This window comes from Condylura cristata, unplaced genomic scaffold (assembly GCF_000260355.1).
Source record: "Condylura cristata isolate star-nosed mole 26May11 unplaced genomic scaffold, ConCri1.0 scaffold00008, whole genome shotgun sequence".
NCBI classification, from domain to species: Eukaryota; Metazoa; Chordata; class Mammalia; order Eulipotyphla; family Talpidae; genus Condylura; species Condylura cristata.
In genome coordinates this window covers 39,180,456-39,202,461 of record NW_004567109.1, presented here as the reverse complement: position 1 = coordinate 39,202,461, position 22,006 = coordinate 39,180,456, and the positions used below count along the sequence as shown (strand labels likewise).

At 36.6% G+C, this 22,006-nt stretch overlaps 1 protein-coding gene across 1 annotated transcript; it reads right to left on the bottom strand.

Moving 5' to 3' along the window:
- Positions 1-5,627: 5,627 nt before the first annotated feature.
- Positions 5,628-21,914, bottom strand: TCTEX1D1 (Tctex1 domain containing 1). The gene is made up of 4 exons (XM_004679514.1): positions 21,799-21,914; positions 13,105-13,196; positions 6,562-6,686; positions 5,628-5,831 (listed from the first exon to the last, which is right to left on the bottom strand). The coding sequence occupies exons 1-4, from the start codon at positions 21,912-21,914 to the stop codon at positions 5,628-5,630; spliced, it is 537 nt and encodes a 178-aa protein (XP_004679571.1).
- Positions 21,915-22,006: the final 92 nt, after the last annotated feature.

The window sequence follows — 22,006 nt, the reverse complement described above, 5'->3', positions numbered from 1 at the left end:
ATGATTTAAAATTTTGAAGAGATAAAGCAGTCTAGAATAAATTATGGTGGTGAGCAGAATTTGCTAAAACATTTGCTTAATTCTTTTGGAAAACAGATTCTGCAGAGAAAAAAAAAAGGAGGTCAGAGTAGGTTTGCATGATGGGAAAGATGTTTTATGTACTTTGCCTTTCAGTCTTTAGGGCAAGAAGTAATCATAATTACAATCACTTTTATCTTTAATAACACTGTGGCCCAAGACACATGTCCAACATACACAACAAGTAAAGGGTGGCAGCTAAAATGAGATGTATTTTTTTGTCAAATCTATACTTAAAAAGCAAAAAAAAAAAAAAAAGCCTACAGCTACTCAAATGAAATTAATTTTAGAGGTCTTCCTCCTGTCTTAGGGGTTAAGTAGTCTTGGTGCTATCTTCACGAAGGCCTTAGCTTGATCCTTAGCCAGGGTGTTAACCCATATGGTGCCTGCTGCTCCCCTCAGCAGTATATTTCTGTCAGTCTACCTGTTCTGCTCCCCACTTTGTCTCTGGAGAATCCTCTCACCCCCTGCACATCTGGCCTACACCTTAGTTCCTCTATGCAAAAAGAAAGAAAGAAATCTAGAAGAGAGCTGACTGTGAAATGCAGATTTGGTCAGGGGACCACCTCAGCTGTTTCTGAAAGCAGCAGACTTGGGGCTGAGAACCAGATTGCAGGAAGGTGAGAACAACAGAGAAAATCAAAGGTAGTTGGTGTAGACCATTTCTTCAAGCACTTTGGGAGTAAAAATGTGTTGTATCTGCAACAAAGTAATGAAATCTTGACATGTGACAATAGGAATGGAAAGGGAGAGGATTATACTAAGCAAAATAAGTCAGGATGAAAACAAATACTAAATGATCTCACTCCTCAGTGAAATGTAAAGAAACAAGTAGAGGAACACACAAAACCAAATTAAAATAAATCCTTGAAATATGAATGCAGAACTGAGGCTACAGATGAGGAAGTGAAGTGGGGAAGTGCTGAAGAGGGGATCATAAATTAAAGGGAGGCCCAATGGATTGTGATGGAGGACTATTGGGGGGTTGGTGATGGGCATAGTGTGGTGGCATATATTAGAAAAGGCATGAACCTATACCCCTAAAACATACACAGTGTTGAATCTAGGTAAGTAGATGCATGGCCTTGTTGTTACACAGTGTTGTAATCTTGTCTTACTGTAATTAAAAAATAAATAAATGCAATAAGAATTTAAAAGATTTGATAAATTATGAATAACTTGAATACTGCATTTTCTTAATGCATTTTTGATAATGCATTTTGTCTAGGAAGACAGATCAAGTAATGTTGTCCAACAAGGAAAATGTTCATTCTCTAAAATGGATAAATTTAAAAGTTCTAATTTTTCAACTATTGTTTTTAAAATCACTACAGGATACAGATATTTCCCAAGATATTTTAAAAATGAATGAACTGAAGTACTACTTACTTCCCAGCATAATCTGTTGGAGTCTGACTGTCATAGTCTTCTATTACATGTTTTATTTGAAGTCATTCTATTGACAGCATCAACAGACAACATATTTAGCACTTCTATTCAAAATGTTAATGCATTTTGAGCAATTCCTTATGTTTTTATAATGTCTGACAGGGAAAACAGATGTCTCCACACACACACATATGTAAATGAAAAAAAGGAAAGCATCATTTAATTTTGGTTTTAGAGGAAATTTCTATATTGATTTTGGGGGAGAGTAGCCTACTAACATTCCCAGAGATAACTGAATTTTCAGTAATTTGCTATTAGTAGTGATGATTCTTGCTGTAGCTGCCACTAATGAATATTTTATAAAGCAGGAGGAAGATGTTAACTCTCAATTTGGATGTCTGCCAAATCTAATTCTCTCACCTTGATGTTGTAGCTCAGCTGTAGTCCCATATTTTCAGCTGCTGGAGGCTACCTCCTTCTCAGTGTCCCATTATTAATTTAAATTAAACAAGTGCAAACCAACCAGTGTTTTATTCCTCAAGCTCTTCCTGTCAACTTCCCTATTTTTGTCAACAACAAGGCCATGCATATACTTACCCAGATTCAAACTTTTCCTTACAATCTACTTGAGGAGCAACTTATTTACTGAGGGTTTTGTGCTAAGAATTTAGTAAGCATGTATCTTTACACCGCACCCAGGCCCTATAAGCCCAGTATCAGCATTATCATTACTTTATTCCAAGGTGGGGAAGCAGCAGCCTTGTGAGGGCAGTAATTAATTTGAGGTCCCTTAATCAGTGACTGGGACTGTAGAACTCCGAGGCTGCAAATGTTCAGGCCTTGAAAGTTTTAACTACCTTGTTGTGTTACCCTAGAGTCGCTTCTGACTCCTCCTTCCCCTTTCTTGGTCAGTAGGCTGTCTCCAAGATGTTTCAGACAATTGTTCTTTCCATTGTTGTGCCGCCACAGCATTCTGCCTCTCACTAACTAGCATATCTCCTAGGAGGGCTTTCATCAGAGTCCTGTCATATACACTATTAGCCGAATGCAAAACCTATGGCTATCACCTATAGTTTGAATGTAAATTCTTACCCAGACATTAAGGTTACCAAGTACCATACCCTTTCCGTCTTCACTTATCTTCATGAACACTGGACTTTATCCTTGTTTGACTCCCTGTTCTTTGAATTCCTCAGTTGGTTACAATTCTACCTATCCCTATCATTTTCATAATATAGAGCAAGTGTTACTTCCTCCGGGAAGCCTTCCCTGCTTTCTTTAATTATATATTTTGTAACTTTTCTTATGAAAACATATTCTTGCCTGGTCACTTGTATTACTTACCATCACTGGAGGATCCTATGCTGAAAAGTGAAGAAAGTGGAACAGGGGTATCTAGAAGAGAAGAAAACGAGTGAAAGCTCTGAGGTAGGAAGGACATGGCAGGTCTGGGAAGAAGGATGATAATGTGGGAACTTATTGAGAAGGAAAAATACCATTATCATACCAGAAGGATGATAATGTGGGAACTTACTGAGAAGGAATATTTAAGGTCTTCCAAAATAAAGCAAGTCCCTCAAATTTAGTGTCATTTAAAAATAAATATTTATCTTATTAAGTTATATTGATATAACTGTGAGTTTAGGAGGTACAGCATGTTGATTTGTTACATTTATATTTTACAATAGCATTACCACCTGATGTTAGCTAAAATAGCCAATCAAAAAAAATTTTAAAGATGTATTTATTTATGCATATAATAACTGGAGTTTAGGCGAGAGGTGTGGAGGGTAAGAGGATCCACCAGAGACAAAGTGGGGAGCAGAACAGGCACTTCTACTGAGATATACTACTGAGGGGATCAGCAGGCAAGATAGGAGAGATCTGCTGTACCTTATGGGTCAGCTTCCTGACTGGGGATGGCTGGTGATAGTTTGATAGCTGAGACTCAGTCCCTGTGCCACCAAGGAGGCCCCAAAGATTTTTTTTTAATCACAAGACTTTGTAATAACTAGCATTCCTCAAAGTTAGTTTTGAAGAATTAATGAGTGTTTTTTTTATCATTTACCATATATTCTTATACTGTTACATAAGTGCTGGATTTCATCAGTGAGTATATGGCAGACTGCTTCCTCTTGCTTTTTAACAAAAATAATGTTTTAAACTTCTCATTCTTAACACAGCCATAAACATATGGTAAAATATTATCTTCTGGATGAGATTTTAGAATTTTTTTTAAAAAAGCCATTTTATAATGGACATCCTACATATGAAAAAGTTTTCTTCATTCCAATTTATTCATGCAAAACTGCTATATGACTGCTTCAGCTATTGTTCTAAGAGGGGATGTATTCACAAATGTGTAATGGAAATCTGAAGCTCATTTACTTACAATACGTATGATTGAATTCAGATTCAAAATTGGTCTATGGAGATTGACAAATATTGGCTGTGATAAATTATTATACAGGTAAGTTATTACTTCACTAAAGTATGAACAGAAAAATAATAAGAATTAACTAATGCATTTTAAAAAGCTACCTTAGGCCCTCCCTGGTGGCGCAGCAGGTTAAAGCACAGCACTGAGAATCTAAAACCGCTTCCGCATGAGTTCGATTCCCGCCTGCCCTGGAGGTGACCACATGGCGTGGCAGACCTCTCCTGACCCGCCCGCTGCTCCCCTCAGCAGTGTACTTCGTCGATCTGCCTGTTCTGTTCCCCACTCTGTCTCTGGTGAAGCCTCTCGCTGCCCCTGAGCTTCAGGCCTGTACCCCGGTTCTGTATGTACAAATAAATAAATCTTTAAAAAAAAAAAAAAGCTACCTTAATATTAGAACAAGAAGAAAGAAAAGATTTTAAAAAGTAGAAAAGATTTTAAAAAGTAGCTTTTTTTTAACTACTGTCATTTTGGGGAAAAATAAGACATCAATACATTTTAAGATTATAAAGCACTGACTGTTTTTCCATTTATTAGACTTTTTGATATGTATTACACTTCAATTTTTCCTTAGGCATAGTGTTGCTAATTTTCTCCATATGCGTACAATTTGTCTTTGACCTTTAAGAAATGTCCTCTAGGCAGCCCACTCACCATCTAAGAACAATGCCACAGAATCATTTTACATGCACACAAGGGTTGAAAGCGTCATAAAAATAAATGATCCATGGCACAAGATACATTAACCAGCAGAATAATAAGCTATTTCAGCCTGTAAATTTTAATGCCATCCATTCAAAACCACATTGGGTCACTTTAGTATTAAATTCATAGAAACAAAATAGTAAATACACATGTTTTATTTGTTAAGCTGCCAGCTCTGTATTTTATGTAAAAATTTGTTAGCCTAGAAAAACCTTTTCAAAGGCATATCAGCCAGTGTATATTTAAAAGCAGTGTCTCTTTCCAATACATGATTTTATGTGCTACTGATATATTTTACTATTAAACATCATGTATATTTAATATCACAATGTCTACTTCAGTGCCTTAAAAAGCCTTTGTTCACTTTATAGTTTCCATTATTGAAGAACCAACATTCAGTTCTCCCACAATTTTGTAAAGTGCAGGCAACCCACAAGAGCTTCTAGTTTTAGCTAGCAGCCCAGTGGGACAATGATAATTGTTATGAAATCGTTAATTCTACCTCAGCAGTTTCAACTGTCAGGTACATGTAACAATAATTGCAGTTAATGAATGCTGCTCAATTTATTAAGTGCAAAATGAAAACCTGTATTCTTTTATATGCAGCACTGAGACATACTAACATTTATCATTTGTGTACACCATGTTGAATATTCTACTGTCATTTACTGGTCAGCATATATAGCCATATTTTAAAAGCACTTCCCTTCATTAAGAAACAAGGCAGGGAATTTATCATCTAACTAAAGAGTAATAATTTGTACCAAAAGCAGTTTTTAGTAGGATCTATATCTATGAAGAGCAATCCAGCAGAACAAAGATTTAGCTTCTTTGTTGGATAAAAAAGATCCCTTCTTGTGCTATCCTCCCTCCTCCCATCCTGAATAAAGGATGATAAAGTCCAAACTCTTACACTGGATTGAAAAATTTCTAAAGTTTTGGGCAGTATAACTTGTGTGTGCCTAGATACAGACTATTTCTTGATTTAAAATTTAAGAAGTGGATTTCTTACTTTTGATCATTCAAAATAAACTGCATAGACATTTGCAAGCGCAAAGAGAGAAGAATTTCTGAAAATATAAGATGAAATATTGTCACTTTTAAGATCCCAGAGACATCTGCTACCAATGAGTATGCTCTGACCACTCAGTTGTCCTATGTGAACGATCACAATCAGCTTATACCGTGGGATCACCAAGTCCTTGACCTGGGCTTTAATTACCTAGAAGTTAAAAAAAGAGAAAAGAAGAAGAAAGGTACTCTTTCAGCTACAGTGAAATTTATGCCTTAATCATAAATATAGTGGATTAAAAAATAGCATGATGCATGGGTTGAGGCTTTCAGTAATTGTTGCGGAACCATAACTATGATTTCCTTCAAATGCTGTCTTCATGAAATAGGTCATTCGGGGACAAAATGACAGCATCAGCTATAAATCTACATTTCTAATGCACAGAATTTAATGGATTTATTACAATCTTTGAAAATCTACATTATGATGGCTCCCCTTCAAAGAATGTTGGCATTAAAGTTATACTGCCTTGGTCACGTCTAATTAAGGGATCATACATCTGGAGTCTCCTATGGCCTGAGTAATCATCAATGCTTCTATAACAAATACTTTGTTATAAAAAGGAAAGTACAAAAAATTCTGAAGTGTATATACATGTACTTAAAGGCCACAATGTGTGTATTTGATAACACTCAAAGAAGCTGTCTTGAGTATTAAAATAGTCTATCTTTTACAGAATGTTTTATTAACTGGAAGGTTTACAAAATACACAGTAGTGCACCTAATACACAGAAATAGTGACCTAATAAATATTTCCAAAAAATGTAAATAAGCTTTTTTACTGTATTGTGAATTAATTGCCCTCATCAAAAAATAGGGGGTTGTATTTTCAGCAAGAATGCTAGTTTTAATAAACACTTTAGGCAAATCACACATATACCTCAGAAATTGTTTTAGTCATCTGTCTACAGAACTCTGGTTCATATTGTTCTTCTTGTAGATGGTAAGTCAGCACATCTTTCAAAATACGATTAACGGTGATCACAGGAAAATGTTTGGTGGGACCTGAAAACACAGATGAAATTTCTTTCTGAGAAATTATTTCAAATCATCTTCACCCATCCAGTAGGCAAACCAAAAGACTGGGTTTTCAGTTAGGCTCTCTGGCAGAGGGTAAGCAGACAAAACTCATCTATTTACCACACTGCCTAAAGAGTATGTTCAGTTCTATTGAGGCTTGACATGGAAAGTATCTTCTTTATTAGTTCCCACTATTAATGATTTCAGAGAGACAACATTTTTTTGAGTGGTTTCTCTAAATATTGTTTCTCTTCCTTCTACCTGTTTACTACACTACAACTGGAGGATTCACTTCAAAACCCAGCTGTATGAGATCATCCCCTAAATAAGGTGTAAGGTTAGGCTCTTTCCCAAACTGCAGCTTCTTATCTATCACCACACTTCTCTGCAGGCATGCTGTTTCAGTCTCATGGAATCCTGCCTCCTTTTAGAGAATGCTGGTATGCATTCCCTCTTGTCCTTCTTTTTAAGTGAACACCCTCCCCCATCTTTTTCTTCTGAGAAATATCCACTCTGTGTTAAGGTCAGCTCAAATGTATCATTCCCCAGGTGCCCTTCCTCCTCTCCTCAGGTGAAACCTCCCTTTTTTCTAGGTGCTCCCATTCCACTGGGTCTCTATCCACCTAGTTCTCCCAAATAACTAATATCAGATATTATCCTTCTCAGAATCTAAAGGCACAAGAAATATCTAATGTATTATTTCTGAATTGAAATAGTATTAACTTTTTAGATAATAATTATAATGGTTACTTTTATTGAGTGGTTCAACCTGTAGGCAATTTTGATAATCATTTTATAGGGATTATCTTATATAATCTTCCAACAAATTTTTGAGGTGACGCTTCTGTTACCTCAATTTCATAGATGGGAAAATAAAGATCTCAATGGATGAATAACCTTATCACAATCACATAGTAGATTGGACTGCACTGCCTGGTGACTATAGTTTATGTTCTTCACTACTTTTAGCCCATGTTCAGACCAGAAGGATCAATCATCTTTATCCTGCACCCCAAAAATCTTACCTGTGTCTCTAAGGAATATTAACCTCCCATCTCTCTGGTTAGGTGCCTATGTCCTTGTATCACATGCATCTGTACCCAGGACCTGGCGTACAAAGCCTCAATTGTTATTTGTTGAATGATATGGATGAAGGAATGACATGTGAGATTTATATCCAATTTTATTTTAATAGTCATCAATATCTTTTAAATGTCTATTTTTTTAAAGTCTTACTTATTTATGCATACAAGACCCGGGGCACAGCCAGAGGTGTGTGTGGGTGGTGGTGGTGAGAGGATTCACCAGAGATAGAGTGGGGAGCAGTATAGGCAGGTCTACTGAAATACATTGCTGAGGGGAGCAGCGGGCAGGAGAGGTCTGCTGTGCTCTGTGGGTCAGCTCCCTGGTTGGTCTGTGACCCAACTCCTGCTGTAGTGACTGTGGATAGCTTCACTGTGCTGCACTTTAACCCCTTGTGCCACTAGGGAGGGCCCTAAGTATCTGTTTTTAATGATGGTATTAGTCAGGGTTCAAGGAAATATATGACATATTAAAGTGAAGATAATTCCAGAATTTAAGAAGTAGGAAAATGTGGGCAAGAGGAAATCAGGAAGGGGAGCCAAGTGTCCCTTTACTAGTGAAAACCACAGTGTTATTGCCAACTCACCCAGGCTTCAGGGACCTGAGAAGGAAACTCTTCCTATCCCAGAAGAAGAGGTGGAGAAGGCCCCCCGGGCACCACTTGAGTCTGTCCTTAACAGATGTAAATAGTCTGAGATGAGCCACAGGCAGGGCAGAAGAAACAAATACCCAGTGCAGGCCCTCCATGCCCCTGATTCCTGCTGAAGTTCCCATTGGTTGAACTTCAGTAGAGGTTGTAGCCCATATGTGTAGTCGAGTTAAGTCAGCAGCTTGGAGCTCAAGAAATAGTATTTAATTTTGATTATGCTGGAATTTTTCACTTAAATTTAAATCAGGGTGGGAAATGAATGTGGATATTCATTCTGCCATGAAATTAGCCACAGTTTTTGGTCAGCAGGAATTGCTACTATAGAGGACATAGACAAGCAGTATTAAGTAAGCCCAGGCAGGGTTAGTCCTGACCACTCCTGCTTTTCAGGGTCAGAGATTGGGCAGTAGCTAGCTCCTTTGATGCCTCCAGGCCTATGTAACTCTCCTGAGAATCTTTTAGAAGGTTTCTAATCACATACTCTTTTGAGATGAGCCTAATTGGAAAGTGATTTCCCCCTTTCTATTTAAGATATTTAAAAATGTTATTGCCAGCTTAGACTAAGTTGAATAGATTATGCATTAAGTTGATACCTTTTTCTTTTTCGCTTCCTCCTGCTAAGCATTCATATTGCATATATCTCATTTACCTGCATATATCTTTCACCTGGAACTTAATTCAGCTGTATATCATAGTGTCTTGTATACATCATTCCTTTAAAAAAACAGTAAGTTCTTGGGCCCTCCCTGGTGGCGCAGCGGGTTGGAGCACAGCAGTAAGAGGCTAGAGCCACTTCCGCATGAGTTCGTTCCCGGCTTGCCCAGGAGGTGACCACATGGCGTGGCAGACCTCTCCTGACCCACCTGCTGCTCCCCTCAGCAGTGTACTTCGTCGAGCTGCCTGTTCTGCTCCCTGCTCTGTCTCTGGTGAATCCTCTCACTGTCCCTATACCTCTGGCCTGTATCCAGTTCTGTATCCATAAATAAATAAATCTTTAAAAAAAAAACAAACAGTAAGTTTTTTCAATGCAGTTATATATCTGCCTAGTGCTCTTCCTGTCTTTGGAACATCATCTTTCCTCTAGGGACTGCTCCTTTTCATACTCAAACCATATGGTGCTTTAGGGCCTTTTATCATTTCCTTTGACCACAAGTCCAGGTCATGACTGCCCAAGCTAAGCAGTCATTTTTATTTTAAATTTTTACAGGGAAAAGAAAAACCAGACTTTCTGGTGGCCCAAGTTATGACATAAGATCTTTATGAACCACTGTAGATCGTGTTTCTCCTGGTGGTAAGAGGTCAGGCCATAGTGAAAGAAGGAGACCTACACAGTTTAGTGCTAGGAAGAACTTTCTGGTGGCACTGGATTCCTGGTGGCTGTGCCAATGGGCTTTCTGCACACTGCTTAGTTTTTTAGGTGTTTTCTGTTTTTAAATCTCCTTTACCATATCCTATTCTGAAAATATTTTGAAAGATAGTAATGAACTTTCTCATTCTTTGGTTTTCTTTTTTTAGGTTGTAATGGAATTATTTTTAAAATTATTTAAAATTATTTTTTGCATCATTCTTCATTTTTTGTGTGTTTTATTATCTTGGTTGTAATCCCTGTGGAATTCCCACCAGCAGTTCACTCATGTGTCATCACCGTAGTCCCCTGTTCTTCCCACCCCTCTCACTTCTTTGTTACTGACCCCTTTCCTATATAGACAGAGCGCCCATTGCCTTGTTAAGGCTGGGATGCTGAGACAGTCACACTTCAGCATTTAACTTCCGTAATCAGCTCATGAAGCCACCCTTAGTGTCAACTAATGTGTATGCCAAAGCTTTTTTACCTTTATTTTTAAAAAGTGATTTCTCTCTTTAGGAGGAAGAGATGTTTTTAGAAATCAAAGACAAAGACTTGAAGAAGGGGCAAGATAAGGGAGAAAAAGAAAAAAAACACTTGCTGATAAAAAAGATTTAATAGAGAACAGATAAAAAAAATGGTTATTCAATGTATCTATGTCTTAGGACTCCAAAATTATGGTCATAATAATAAATTATTACATTTATTTGTTAGAATTAAATTAAAATATTTAAAATGTTTAGAACAGTTTTTCTCCCCCCAAAATATCACTCATTGGATATTTATTATTAATATTGTTGCTATCTCATGGAGAGAAGGGACAAGGATACCTGAAGAGGGAGCTAGATAGGAGGTGATATAATAAAAAGATGGTGAGGCCTCTACAGTTGGGAAGGATTCTCTAGAGTTCGACAAAGTCAATAGAGTGACTACGAGGTTCTGTCCAAGAAAGCATCTGATGACAGGGCTGGAGCATCTCATGGAAACTGGGCTTAAATGATGTCTCTCTCACTGTCTTCTTCTGTAGGTTCTACTTTTCATTTTCTTGGCTTCATCTTAGGCAGTTTCTCTGAACTTGTAGAAAATATGGCCCCCAATAGCTTTTGTCTGATATGGTGCTCACAATATATCTCTTTAATCAGTGCTCTAGAAAAAGTTCTGTGGAGAACTTTTGCATTAATAGGACATTATCATGAATGTCACAATTTCTCAGTAATCTTAAGTGAAGTCCTTGAGTTAATCACTTTGAAAACAACAATACAATGAAAACAAAACTACTCAAATGCATTATTTAATTTTCATAGTTTACCTATGACATGTGGATGATTATTTCTATCGATAAATGAAGAAACTAAGATTCAAGGATGCTGAATACTTTGATAGACCATCATTTATGTAGGAGCTGGCAAAAATAGTATCAGAACTCAGAAGCATTAGATCCTAGACTGTTTTTTTTCTTCTATTGTCATGTTTTGCTATTTAATTGTTAAGAAAATGTAAGTGGTATTTTATTTGAAAAATATACTATCATTATGCCATTCCCTTCTTTTATTAATTATACTCATGTTTCATCTCATTTTTAGTGGCAGGAATTATTCAAATAAAGGGTGAACAAACATCCTAAACATTTCATGGGTTTAGGTGATGCAAATATTATTAAGTAGAATATAAAAATTAATTATGCTAATGATTGACTGACATCTGCCTCACCCACCTATTCCTGCCAGCATTGTCTAGACATGAGAAGTCCTCAGCAAAGGTCCACAGAGTCCCTTTTAGTTGCAAAATAAACATAACACAGCCAATTGAATGTTTTAAAAATGATTGTCAAGCATAAAATGCTTTAATCATGAGAGAAACTCACATAGATTTTTCTGGAAGCAAATATGGAAAATAGTTTATTCTAAGGTACTTAGAATTACTTTTTTTAACTTAGTTTGACTCTCAGCACTTTTAAAACTGATGAAATGATTTAGTTTGTTTATTTGAAAAAATTAAATTATAAAAATATACCTTTATGAAGAAATACAAGTCTTCATATTTTAATTTCCTTATCATTTTGAATTCTGAATCAACCCTTGGTATGGAGAGCCCAAATAGGCACCAAATGGATAAGATCATGTGGGAGAAAGCTTTACCAAAACTTAGTTTGCCTGACTAGCTAGCTAGATCAGGCAAAGGACTGAAGTGATGACATTAAGATTCGTTTTGCTCTATTGTTAGGTTTCATGTGGAAGAAAGATGGTAGTAGCTGCCATAGCCCCTACATTTCTCAGGCTTCAGGGCCTGATCTGCAAAAGTCCAAACAGTATCTTCTGAGTTAAATCTCAAAAATTTTGATTGATTTGAACAACAAAAGGGTTATCTGCTACCCTGAATCAGTCACTGTTAATGTCAGCTTCTGGACTAAAAGTGGTCATGATGGTAGTATGCGGGCTTCCCCAAAGGAAAGTGAGTAAAATTTCCAAAAGTATCATAAAAATAAGTAAAGTAATATTCTTTGTCTACCACAAACACTATGAAAATACCAGTGGACTGACTAATTATGGAACCTAGTCATCTGCAAAGTCCTGGGAATTAATGTAGAAAACTGTTTACAGGGTCTAATGGGATAAACTGATGGCCTATAATTTTCTTGGGGTTAGCTGGTCATAAATGGAACCACGTGCATCCATAGAGTCGTCCTTTGGTCATTGGTACGTCTCTGTGGAATTTCTATATACCAGTAATTATATATGGATTCAGATAATAGTGTGCAGGTACGGACTTAGAGAAAACAAGTGAGTCTATGAGGAAATACGAATTGGGAAAGACATTCACTATGGACTCCACCTGGGATTATAGTGGCAGGTGCAAAGATCTTTGTTTTCAGAGACCCAAAACCTCAGTGGGAAGGGATAAACATCTCTGTCAACAGGGGACCAGGCATCATTTGCCTTTGCCTTGAAGACTTCTTTCTTCATCTATCAACAACATTGGTTGATGGTGTTGGATAAAAATTTAAAACATATCACTTTCATTTAACTCACACATATATAAAATAACTTCACAAGATAACCCAGAAATACTAAGTGTGCTTCTTAATTCAATAATATCCTATATATGCCAGTGCCTTCAAATGTATTGCTTAATATTTAGCAAGCACTGATAAAGTAGGCAATTTTTTTTTTTTTTGCGTTTACACAGTATCAAAGAACTCAATTAGTTAAGGTCCCTTATAATGTCCTCGCATTGATGGTAATACCATATAATCAGATAATATTTTAAGAACATATCATTCATGACATTAGAAGTTTAAAATAGGCTCAAGTGATAAAATATCACACCCAGCTGATAGGTGTTTTCCATCCGAACTGGAAGGTGAGGGGCTTCATCACTCTGGTTAGGTTCATCCATGTAAGACACGGAGATCATAGAGCTAAAAGCAAGAGAGAACACACATTCCATTAATTATCATAGCAATAATAACAAAACACAGATGTTGCATTCATTGAAAGTCTTATAAAAATTATGTTCCTTGGTCCCTCCCTGGTGGCACAGCGGGTTAAAGCACAGCACTGAGAAGCTAAAGCCACTTCGGCATGAGTTCGATTCCCCCCTGTCCGGGAGGTGACCAAATGGCGCGGCAGACCTCTCCTGACCCGTCCGCTGCTCCCCTCCACAGTGTACTTCATCGATCTGCCTGTTCTGCTCCCCACTCTGTTTCTGGTGAAGCCTCTCGCCACCCCTGAGTCTCTGGCCTGTACTCCAGTTCTGTATGCACAAATAAATACATCTTTAAAAAAAAAATTATGTTCCTCTAAGACAATTTCAAGCAAAGCCATATAATGTCCCAGTGACATACATCAAATTTAAAACACTTTAGAAATGAAAACATTAAGACAGAGAAAAATTACTTAAAGCAGTTCTCAGCGTAATGACTGAAGCCCAGTGCAACGCCAGGTCATCTGATTATCCAGAAAGTGTTCAAAGGTTGGTCTTACTGTGGGATAATAGAGCACATGTTCCAAAAGCCATTGACAATCGTGTCTCTACCATAGATGCGAAGGCTTTTCTCAGAGTGGATAAAGTACACAGAAGGGACTGAGGAGTTATAGGAGGAAGCTTAAGATGTTGGGAAACAATTCTATATTCACATGGGCTTTTATAAAGAGCTCACTATTTTATATACCTCACAATTCCCTTCAGTTGAAAAAAAAAAAAAAAAGGAAGACACTCACCTACATGATGAGAGAAATCACAATTCACCCAAACTACTGTAAATATATTGTTAGGCCCCTAGGACCCTCTGTCTGGGTCTTACACTCACCCTGGGCCCAGAAAGGAGGGCAGGCAGATAGTATTCCTGGTGCCAGCTTCTGGAACTGGCTGAAAGTAGACCCTGATATCAGCTCCTGACTCATGACTGAGACATCTGTTCTTAGAAACAGATGTGAAGCTTGTTACTCTTTGAATTTGCACCAGCTATGACGTATGTAATGGCCGATAAGGGCCTATATATTCTCTGACAATCCTATGGTCTGGGTCTTGCTCTCCCTGTGTGGCCTGCATGCCTGTAGGAAGGCTTGACCCTAGCTAGCTGGCTTAATAAACTCTGCTTACTTGTGCATCTCTGGTCCTGTTCTTTGTCGCCGGGAACAACTGGGTGATTTCGGAACCTAACAATATAAACATCAATAGCCTTTTCAACATTAAAAAAAGGATTTGGCTTGGTTACCAAGGCCATAATATCAGCTTATCCAGGTGTTGAATAGGAGAGACCTTGGTAAAGAGTCCCAAATGTCTCTCCAGCACCACTTAATTCACCTCAATACAGAGGAATTTCAACTGTCACTACTGGCAGTCTCAGAGCACTGTACTCCCACATTTCTCTCCACCTGTGAGAATGAGGTTAAGACAGATGTCATTTCAAAGGAGATGATGTAATTGTGTGTGTGTGTGTGTGTGTGAGGGTGGCCACTGTTCTAAGCAGGTTATTTTTTTATTTTATCTTAAATGAGAAATATATTTGTTCTTAAGCTTTTGGGATTTTTTGGGGATTTTTTGGGATTTTTTTCTCTGCAATTTTTTTTTCTTAAATACTTCCTTCTCAGCTGTTTGGAATTAGTGAGCTTCTTGCAAATTGATACTTTAAGAAAATCATGGGTAATCTACTTTTTAAAATCCTTTCAAACAATGCAATTTACACAATAAATTAAAGTTTACCCACCCAGCCTAAGAAAGTGGTGCAAGAAATTATGCTTGTTCGAAGGATTTCTGGATTAGTGATTTAGTCTTCATTCTTGTAACACCTGCTTGCCTCAATTTTCTGCTGCCCTTTGAAGTAGCAAACAACCTGGTTAGTCACACTGACTGCAGGTGTTGTGGGCAACGCCACAGATGATAGCTTCTGTTTAGAAAACCCAATGTTGCATAAGCCCCTCAATTGTAAGATAAGCCAGTCTGTCCCAGTACTATATACATGCTACTTTTAACTTTGCAAAACATTTCCCATTAATTATCTCATTTTACCATCACAATACCCTTTAAGTAAAGAAAAGAGTCATTCTTCTACCCATTACAGAGATAAAGGGAAGGAGGCAAAGGGCTTAGCATATTTGTGCGCAAGGCTTAGATTTCAAACACTCTATTTACTTCTTAGTGACAAAGTCACACATATGATCACATCTGACAGATAAAAATAAGAGCAGTGATTACCTGAAATACTTAACTCCTGCAATTAAAATTTATTTGCACATACAGAAAATATTAATGAAAAAGCATATATTTTTCTGCTGAACAGTTACTAAAAAGTTAGAGAAAGAATAGAGTGTGGTAACTTCATGTTACCATACATTAGGAATCTAAGGCAAAGCAAGGAAGGATTTTTACACTCAGTTCTCACTATTGCTTCTTTCATGGTATTGAAAAAATGACAATCAGTGTATGTTATAATGTTTCCATTATGAGATTTGTTAAATATCATGAGGAAAGCCTAAAAAAAAATCCAGGGAACTTGGAGTTAGTTTTTAGAGTAGATAAAGACTTTGCGAATTGAGTTTTTCAAGTATTTTGCTGAAACTCTTCCTCAGGGAGTACATAGTCAATAGAAAATTTTTTATACTAATTTGTTGCTAGTTTTTTAAAGATGATTTTGGATGGAACACTGCTGCAGTGGCTATAGATAGCTTCATAGTGCTCAGACTTAACCCCTTGTGCCACCAGGGAGGCCCTAAATCAGTGTTTTAAATACTAGGACACTATTTAACATGTGAATGTACTACATTTTTTTTTAAAGATTTATTTATTTGTACATACAGAACTGGGGTACAGGCCAGAGGCTCAGGGGCTGCGAAAGACTTCACCAGAGACAGAGTGGGGAGCAGAACAGGCAGATCAAGAAGTACACAGCTGAGGGGAGCAGCGGGCAGTCAGGAGAGGTCTGCCTCGCCCTGTGGTCACCTCCGGGGCAGGTGGGAATCGAACTCATGCAGAAGTGGCTTTAGCTTCTTAATGCTGTGCTTTAACCCACTGTGCCACTGGGGAGGGCCCACATTTTGTTTTTAATCAGTTATTCTCCAGGCCACTAATGTTGTTTCCATTATTATATTGTAACTATTCCAATATTATTTTAAAATATATTTATTACAACATCCATTTTGTACAATGTATGATTTCCCCATGAAATTTCCACCACCAATTCACCCATGGCTTGTATGAAAAGCTGTAATGAATATTGTGGTGGGAACTTCCATTTACTTTGTCGTGTGGTTCTCTTCTTTTTTCCTGCTAACAGAACCCTAAATCTGTGGGAATATTTAATGCTAAATTAAAGATAAAAGAAAGAGATAAAATGGTAAAAATGCTTGCAATCCAGCAAATGACATTAAACCATAATATAGGTTTAGTATATTTTTGGAATTTTACAATTTGGAATTAACCAGTATCAGTTCCAAATACTAATGTAGAAAAACTTGTACCTATTTTCATCTGATAAACTACTTTCAAGCCTTTTAAATTTTTAAAGATAAAAGCATGAAACTCATTTTTATGGGAAACCTGACACTAAACCATGATTGGCTTTTGGGTCAGGAATTTTTGTAGGTAGCTAAGAAGCTCCCTTGCTGCAATTTACTGCAGGTCTCCACAAAAGGGTTTAGAAAAGGAAAAGAAAGAGGAGAGGAGAGGGAAGGAAGGCTATAAAGCAGAAGAGAAGATACAGAAGTCACACACACAGAGATGCTCAAAAAATTTACTGGGTGTATGTCATGATACTACAAGTGGGTGAGTTTCAGTTGTCTATGACCACACTTTCCCTAGTTTATAATAATAACCCCTTTTGAGCCATGATCTCATTACAAAGGGAATGCTATAGTTGACTTCATTGTTTAAGTGCCAGAGATGTTCATGTTGTTTTTGTGTTTCATCAGTTCATTGGCATGTAAGGAGGGAAGAGATTACAGCAGGCAAAATGTGACCAAGAGAGCTGTAAAGTTTTAGGGCGGTAGGTAGTTTAAAACCAGATTCAAGGAAATTGAAATTTTGGCATAGAGTTCTGGTGAACAAGTCAACAACTATTGTAACCCAACATAAAATTCAGTTAATATTTGGAATCACATCTTTTTTATCTTCTCTTGCCAAAGACAGACTTGGAATTAACCTAGATGCAGATATAGCTGCGTGAAATTTGTCCATAATAATATAAAGAAGATTCCCCTCCTATATTGTATTTGTTGGCATGGGGCACATCTCGTGCCAATTCAACAGCCTATATTCTGATTATGCAGAAAAGCAGCAAAAAAAAAAAAAAACTACAGATATGGAATATATTTTTTAATTAAGTTACATTTTTTTAATCTTACAAATTTGCTTGGTTAACAGTGCTTGAATTACACAGAAAAAAATACAAGGCATATCATATTTTGTTATGTTTAGAGGTAGAAACATAATTTCAATTAAATCATTCAAGCCACAATATCAGTGAATGATTGAGAATTCATTTGCAAACATTTTCACTGTCATTATTACTTAGATGTTTAGAAGCTGTAATAAGAGATAATTGAATGCACAACTGGCTTTGGAGCTGTTCATTTAGTACATTAGCGAGATCAGACTATTATTTATATCTTTTATTTGTAACTGTGAAATGCCTGAAATGATGATATTTTGAATAGTTTACAAAAGAAAATTTACTAAAATCATGTGCTGCCTCCCAGTGGGGATATTTCAGAGTGCATAGAGAATAAAGAAGGATTCAAGGTATAAATTTGTACATTTGTTATCTTGGTGTTTCCTCATTCTTTCAAAAATACTTATATACAATTCTTTAAATAAAATGTTATTGATTTACCATTACTTTATACATTTTTGGGGTAGAACTTCCATCTTCACATGTGCTTAGTTTGACAGAAGTGAGAAGTACTGGTAATACTTGATGTAGGATACAAGACTGTTGCCTCACAGAGTGGCAGTTTTGGGAGAGGCAAAGTATAAAGGAAAGAGTTCTCAAAGTCAAAGTGTGTTGGGGGCAATGAGAGGACTAGAGAGACTCCCTGGAAAGTAATGTGTAGCCCCATCCAAAGGCGTCTCATATTCATTAGAGTCAATTACAAAAGTGGGGCATGTATATAGGGAATGTACGTTTGGGGGATGCAGTAATTGGGATGTAAGCTAGGGTGAGTAACCAGGGCCTATTGCCTGTGGGGCTCTGTTGTTTCTGCTGGTCAAAGTATATTATCTTATTCTCTAGTTTTGTTTTACCTTCTGCTCATCTGTTCAAGTCAGATATTTTAGCTACTTTTGTAATCATTTGTGAGAAAATAGATTTCTATTGTTTAAGCCACCCAGTGTATGTATTTTGTTATGCCAGCTTGAATTGATTAATACAGACTCAGATTGACATGCTAGTAAGGGAGTTAGTGCTACGTGGTTGAGTTCTGGATATATTTTCAAAGTTTTCTCCAAAATTTCATAATATTTGAAAAGAAGGGTAGTTAGAGAGTTAAATTGTGAGCATACTGAGTGAGGTATCTATTAGATGTTGAAGTGAAGTGTCAACAGGCAGTTGGTGACTGGGTTTTGGGAGAGACTTTGGGCTGGAGCTATAAATACAGGGACAAAATGATGTATTTTACTCACTAGACTTACAGAGATTCCCAAGAGGATAGATATAGGTTGAGATAGGGAAAGGACCACTCCCTCAGGCACTCCTACATTAAGAAACCAGGGAAAAGCAAAAGGACCAGAGAAGTCCACTGAGAAGGCAGGTGCTGTCAGGTAGAAGGGAAACTGGAGAGTGTGGGTCCTGAAGTCAAGTGAAGAAAGTTTTTCCAGGAGGAAGATTGATAGTGTGAAATGTTGAGAGGTCAAGTAAGATGAGGACCAAGCACTGACCCCTTCATGAGACAGTGAAAGTCATTATGATCTTGACAAAGCCAATAGCATGAGCTAGAAACAGAGTCCATTTTGTTCACAGCTGTGTCTTTAGCACCTGGAACAATGCCCATAACTTAACTGTGTCCAATGAATTAAATACTTCTTTGATGAAGTCAATATTCTCATTTTATAGCTAAAATGATAAGCTCCAAAGAATATTAAATAAATAGTAACTAATTAAGCAGAAAATTAGGGCTCAAAATCAGGTCTGGTATGAACCCAAAGGCCTAAATAACAACAACAAAACAATAACAATAATAATAATAATAGATACTTGCTCTATAATTAGGTATACCAAGACTCATTCTAGGTGTTTCCATTTATTTATTTACTCACTTTACTGAGGTAAAATTGTTTTACCACACTATATATGATAGAGGGGAAGTGTCTCCTGAGCTAGAAAGGTTTTTAATGAGTCAAAATATCATAATATACAAAAAAATTTTAAAATACTGAACTTCAATATGTATAATATGTAGTGTTGTGTCTATTAAGGTGGATGCCTATTGGGAGCTGAGAATGGGAAAAGAAAGGAGAAGGATGACAGGTGAACATGGGAGGGACTTTCCCATATTAGCTTCGGTCCCTAATATACAAGATGCAATAAAAGGAGTTGTATTTTCAACTTAACTCTGGTCTTGCAATCCAATTGAAAATAATTGGAGATAATAAAAATATCTTCTCTACTTAACCTACAGGGCCTTGCTGGTAACTATGGACATGTGTGTAAAATTATTTAATAACTGATCAAGTACAATATGCTATTAATTGTTATTGTGATTTAATTTAGGAACATGGATATTTCAATTTTTTCAAGTTTTCCTTTTTTGGAGGGGAAGCTGCATCCAGTCAGATCTTGGGGGAGAGTTTAGTTTGAGTTAGATGGCAAAAAAAAAAAAAAAAAGGAAAAAAAGAAAGAAATCACTTAGCTCCCACCTTCTAATCTCTATTCTTATTCCTCAGTTATCAAAATGAGGAAACAAATCTGGCAATGTCATTTTTAACTGCTCATTAAACAACTCACAGTAGTGTAGGTTGGAATCAGAATAAATGGATCACACTTAACAAGACTTATTTACTGTCTTTCCCACCAGATTATAAACTCCACAGAGAAGTTTTTGGTTGGTTGACCAGCTAGCATAGAGCCTGGAATCTACTTACTGGTCAAGAAATATTTATTTCAAGTGAGGTAAAAAATACAATCTTTTCCATTTGTATGTGGAAGAAAATGGCCAGTTGGTTCTCAATTCATTTGATAAATAATCTGTAGTTTAGAAAGTTACTCACCTTTATCTGCCTATGTGTAGCACAACAGTTAATACACACTAGATGCTTAATAAATCCTGAATAAGAAAGTTAAAGATCATAGTTTGACTTAACTAGTGTGTGAAATGCCATTGTGTGTTCATGTAGGTTCTAGTAATCTAACATTACTGTAATTTTGACTTTAGGCAAAAGAGAGATTCTTTAGACTCTCAGACTTGACCTTGTAGTCAACTACTGTTCTCGGAGTCAGTAAGTCCAGGTCTCATGTCATTCGATACTGGGAAGGGAACTTAACCATACAGATTCTCTTTCCATTTTAGGAACATGAGAACACTGTCTGAGGCTGCTGAGGACTGAGCCTCCAAAAGAAAGCTGTTGCTGCAAATACCTGCTGTTATTCACGGATGGGAAATGAACCAGTTGATTGATAAAGAGTTTCATCAATGCAAATTACACAAAGATTGCCAATTTTCAGGGAATGAGAATACTTGGCTAGAATCAAAAGGTGAGTTGCCACTGCTAATTCTGTACATTTGGAACCTCAACCTACCTTCTTTTTCTTCATTTGTATAAGGGAGAGATAGTCTATCAAAGAGAGACTATACTTATAATCCACATTCAGGTTTGGAAAATAGAAATTTATGTCAGTGCTTAATGCACTCTGAGAGTTTAGAGAATGAATTACACAATTGTAATGGAAATTGATATCAATTCTTCTGGTGTCTGTTCCACAAGACACAACCAGCTCCTGCTTCCCAATCACAGAGATTAATAAATATAACTTATCTTTAGTCCTGTGGCGACCATTAAGAAGGAAAGTCTATTATGTTAGTTTATTGACCTCAAAATCAGGTAATATATTTATTTTTTCCCAGTGGCAGTCAAAACGAAATGCCATCAAAATATTAACAATTGATTTATCTTTTTAGGAAAGGAAAAGCAATATGTAGTTAAAGCTAAAATAGATACTTGTTACTTTTTGACCATTTAATTATACAAACATGTAGAACTTTATATAATGAAAAAGAATTGGGAGGATGATTAATTCAGAAACAGAAACTAATAAAATATCATGCTTCATTAAAAAAGATATAGACAAAGACTATGAAAATACATCACAAGATTGGTATAAAATAATGTTAAGTGTATTGTTATGTGAATTGCATGTTAAGTACATTATCACTTATATTTCTCACTCTTTTTTAAAATATGGCCCTCAATGGTGACCAGAATGTTGTGCTTGTTCATTTTCCTCCCCTTTTATGAGCCAAAAGAATGGGTTTTTCTTTTGATAAACATTATGAACTTGGTTATTCAATAATTAAATTTAAGTTACTCACCCTTTGGTATGACTGTGAAGTTCTTTCCACCGGGATTCATGACAATTTAGAGAAGACACACTTCTCCTTTTCTTCAATGCATCAATTACTCTTTCTTTAGCAGTATCTGACATCATCCTAACCTATGGAAGAACCTTTTGTAAACCAGCAAACAAAAAAGACCTGAAAATATTTTAATTTGTTTAACACAAAGAATTAATTTTAAATA

Coding starts and splice junctions, on each gene's coding strand:
- TCTEX1D1 (XM_004679514.1), bottom strand. CDS start 21,914: ATGATGTCAGATACTGCTAAAGAAAGAGTAATTGATGCATTGAAGAAA. Junction 6,687..13,104: donor GGAAAACACCTATCAGCTGG/GTGTGATATTTT, acceptor CTGTGTTTTCAG/GTCCCACCAAACATTTTCCT. Junction 5,832..6,561: donor TGACTAAAACAATTTCTGAG/GTATATGTGTGA, acceptor TTTAACTTCTAG/GTAATTAAAGCCCAGGTCAA.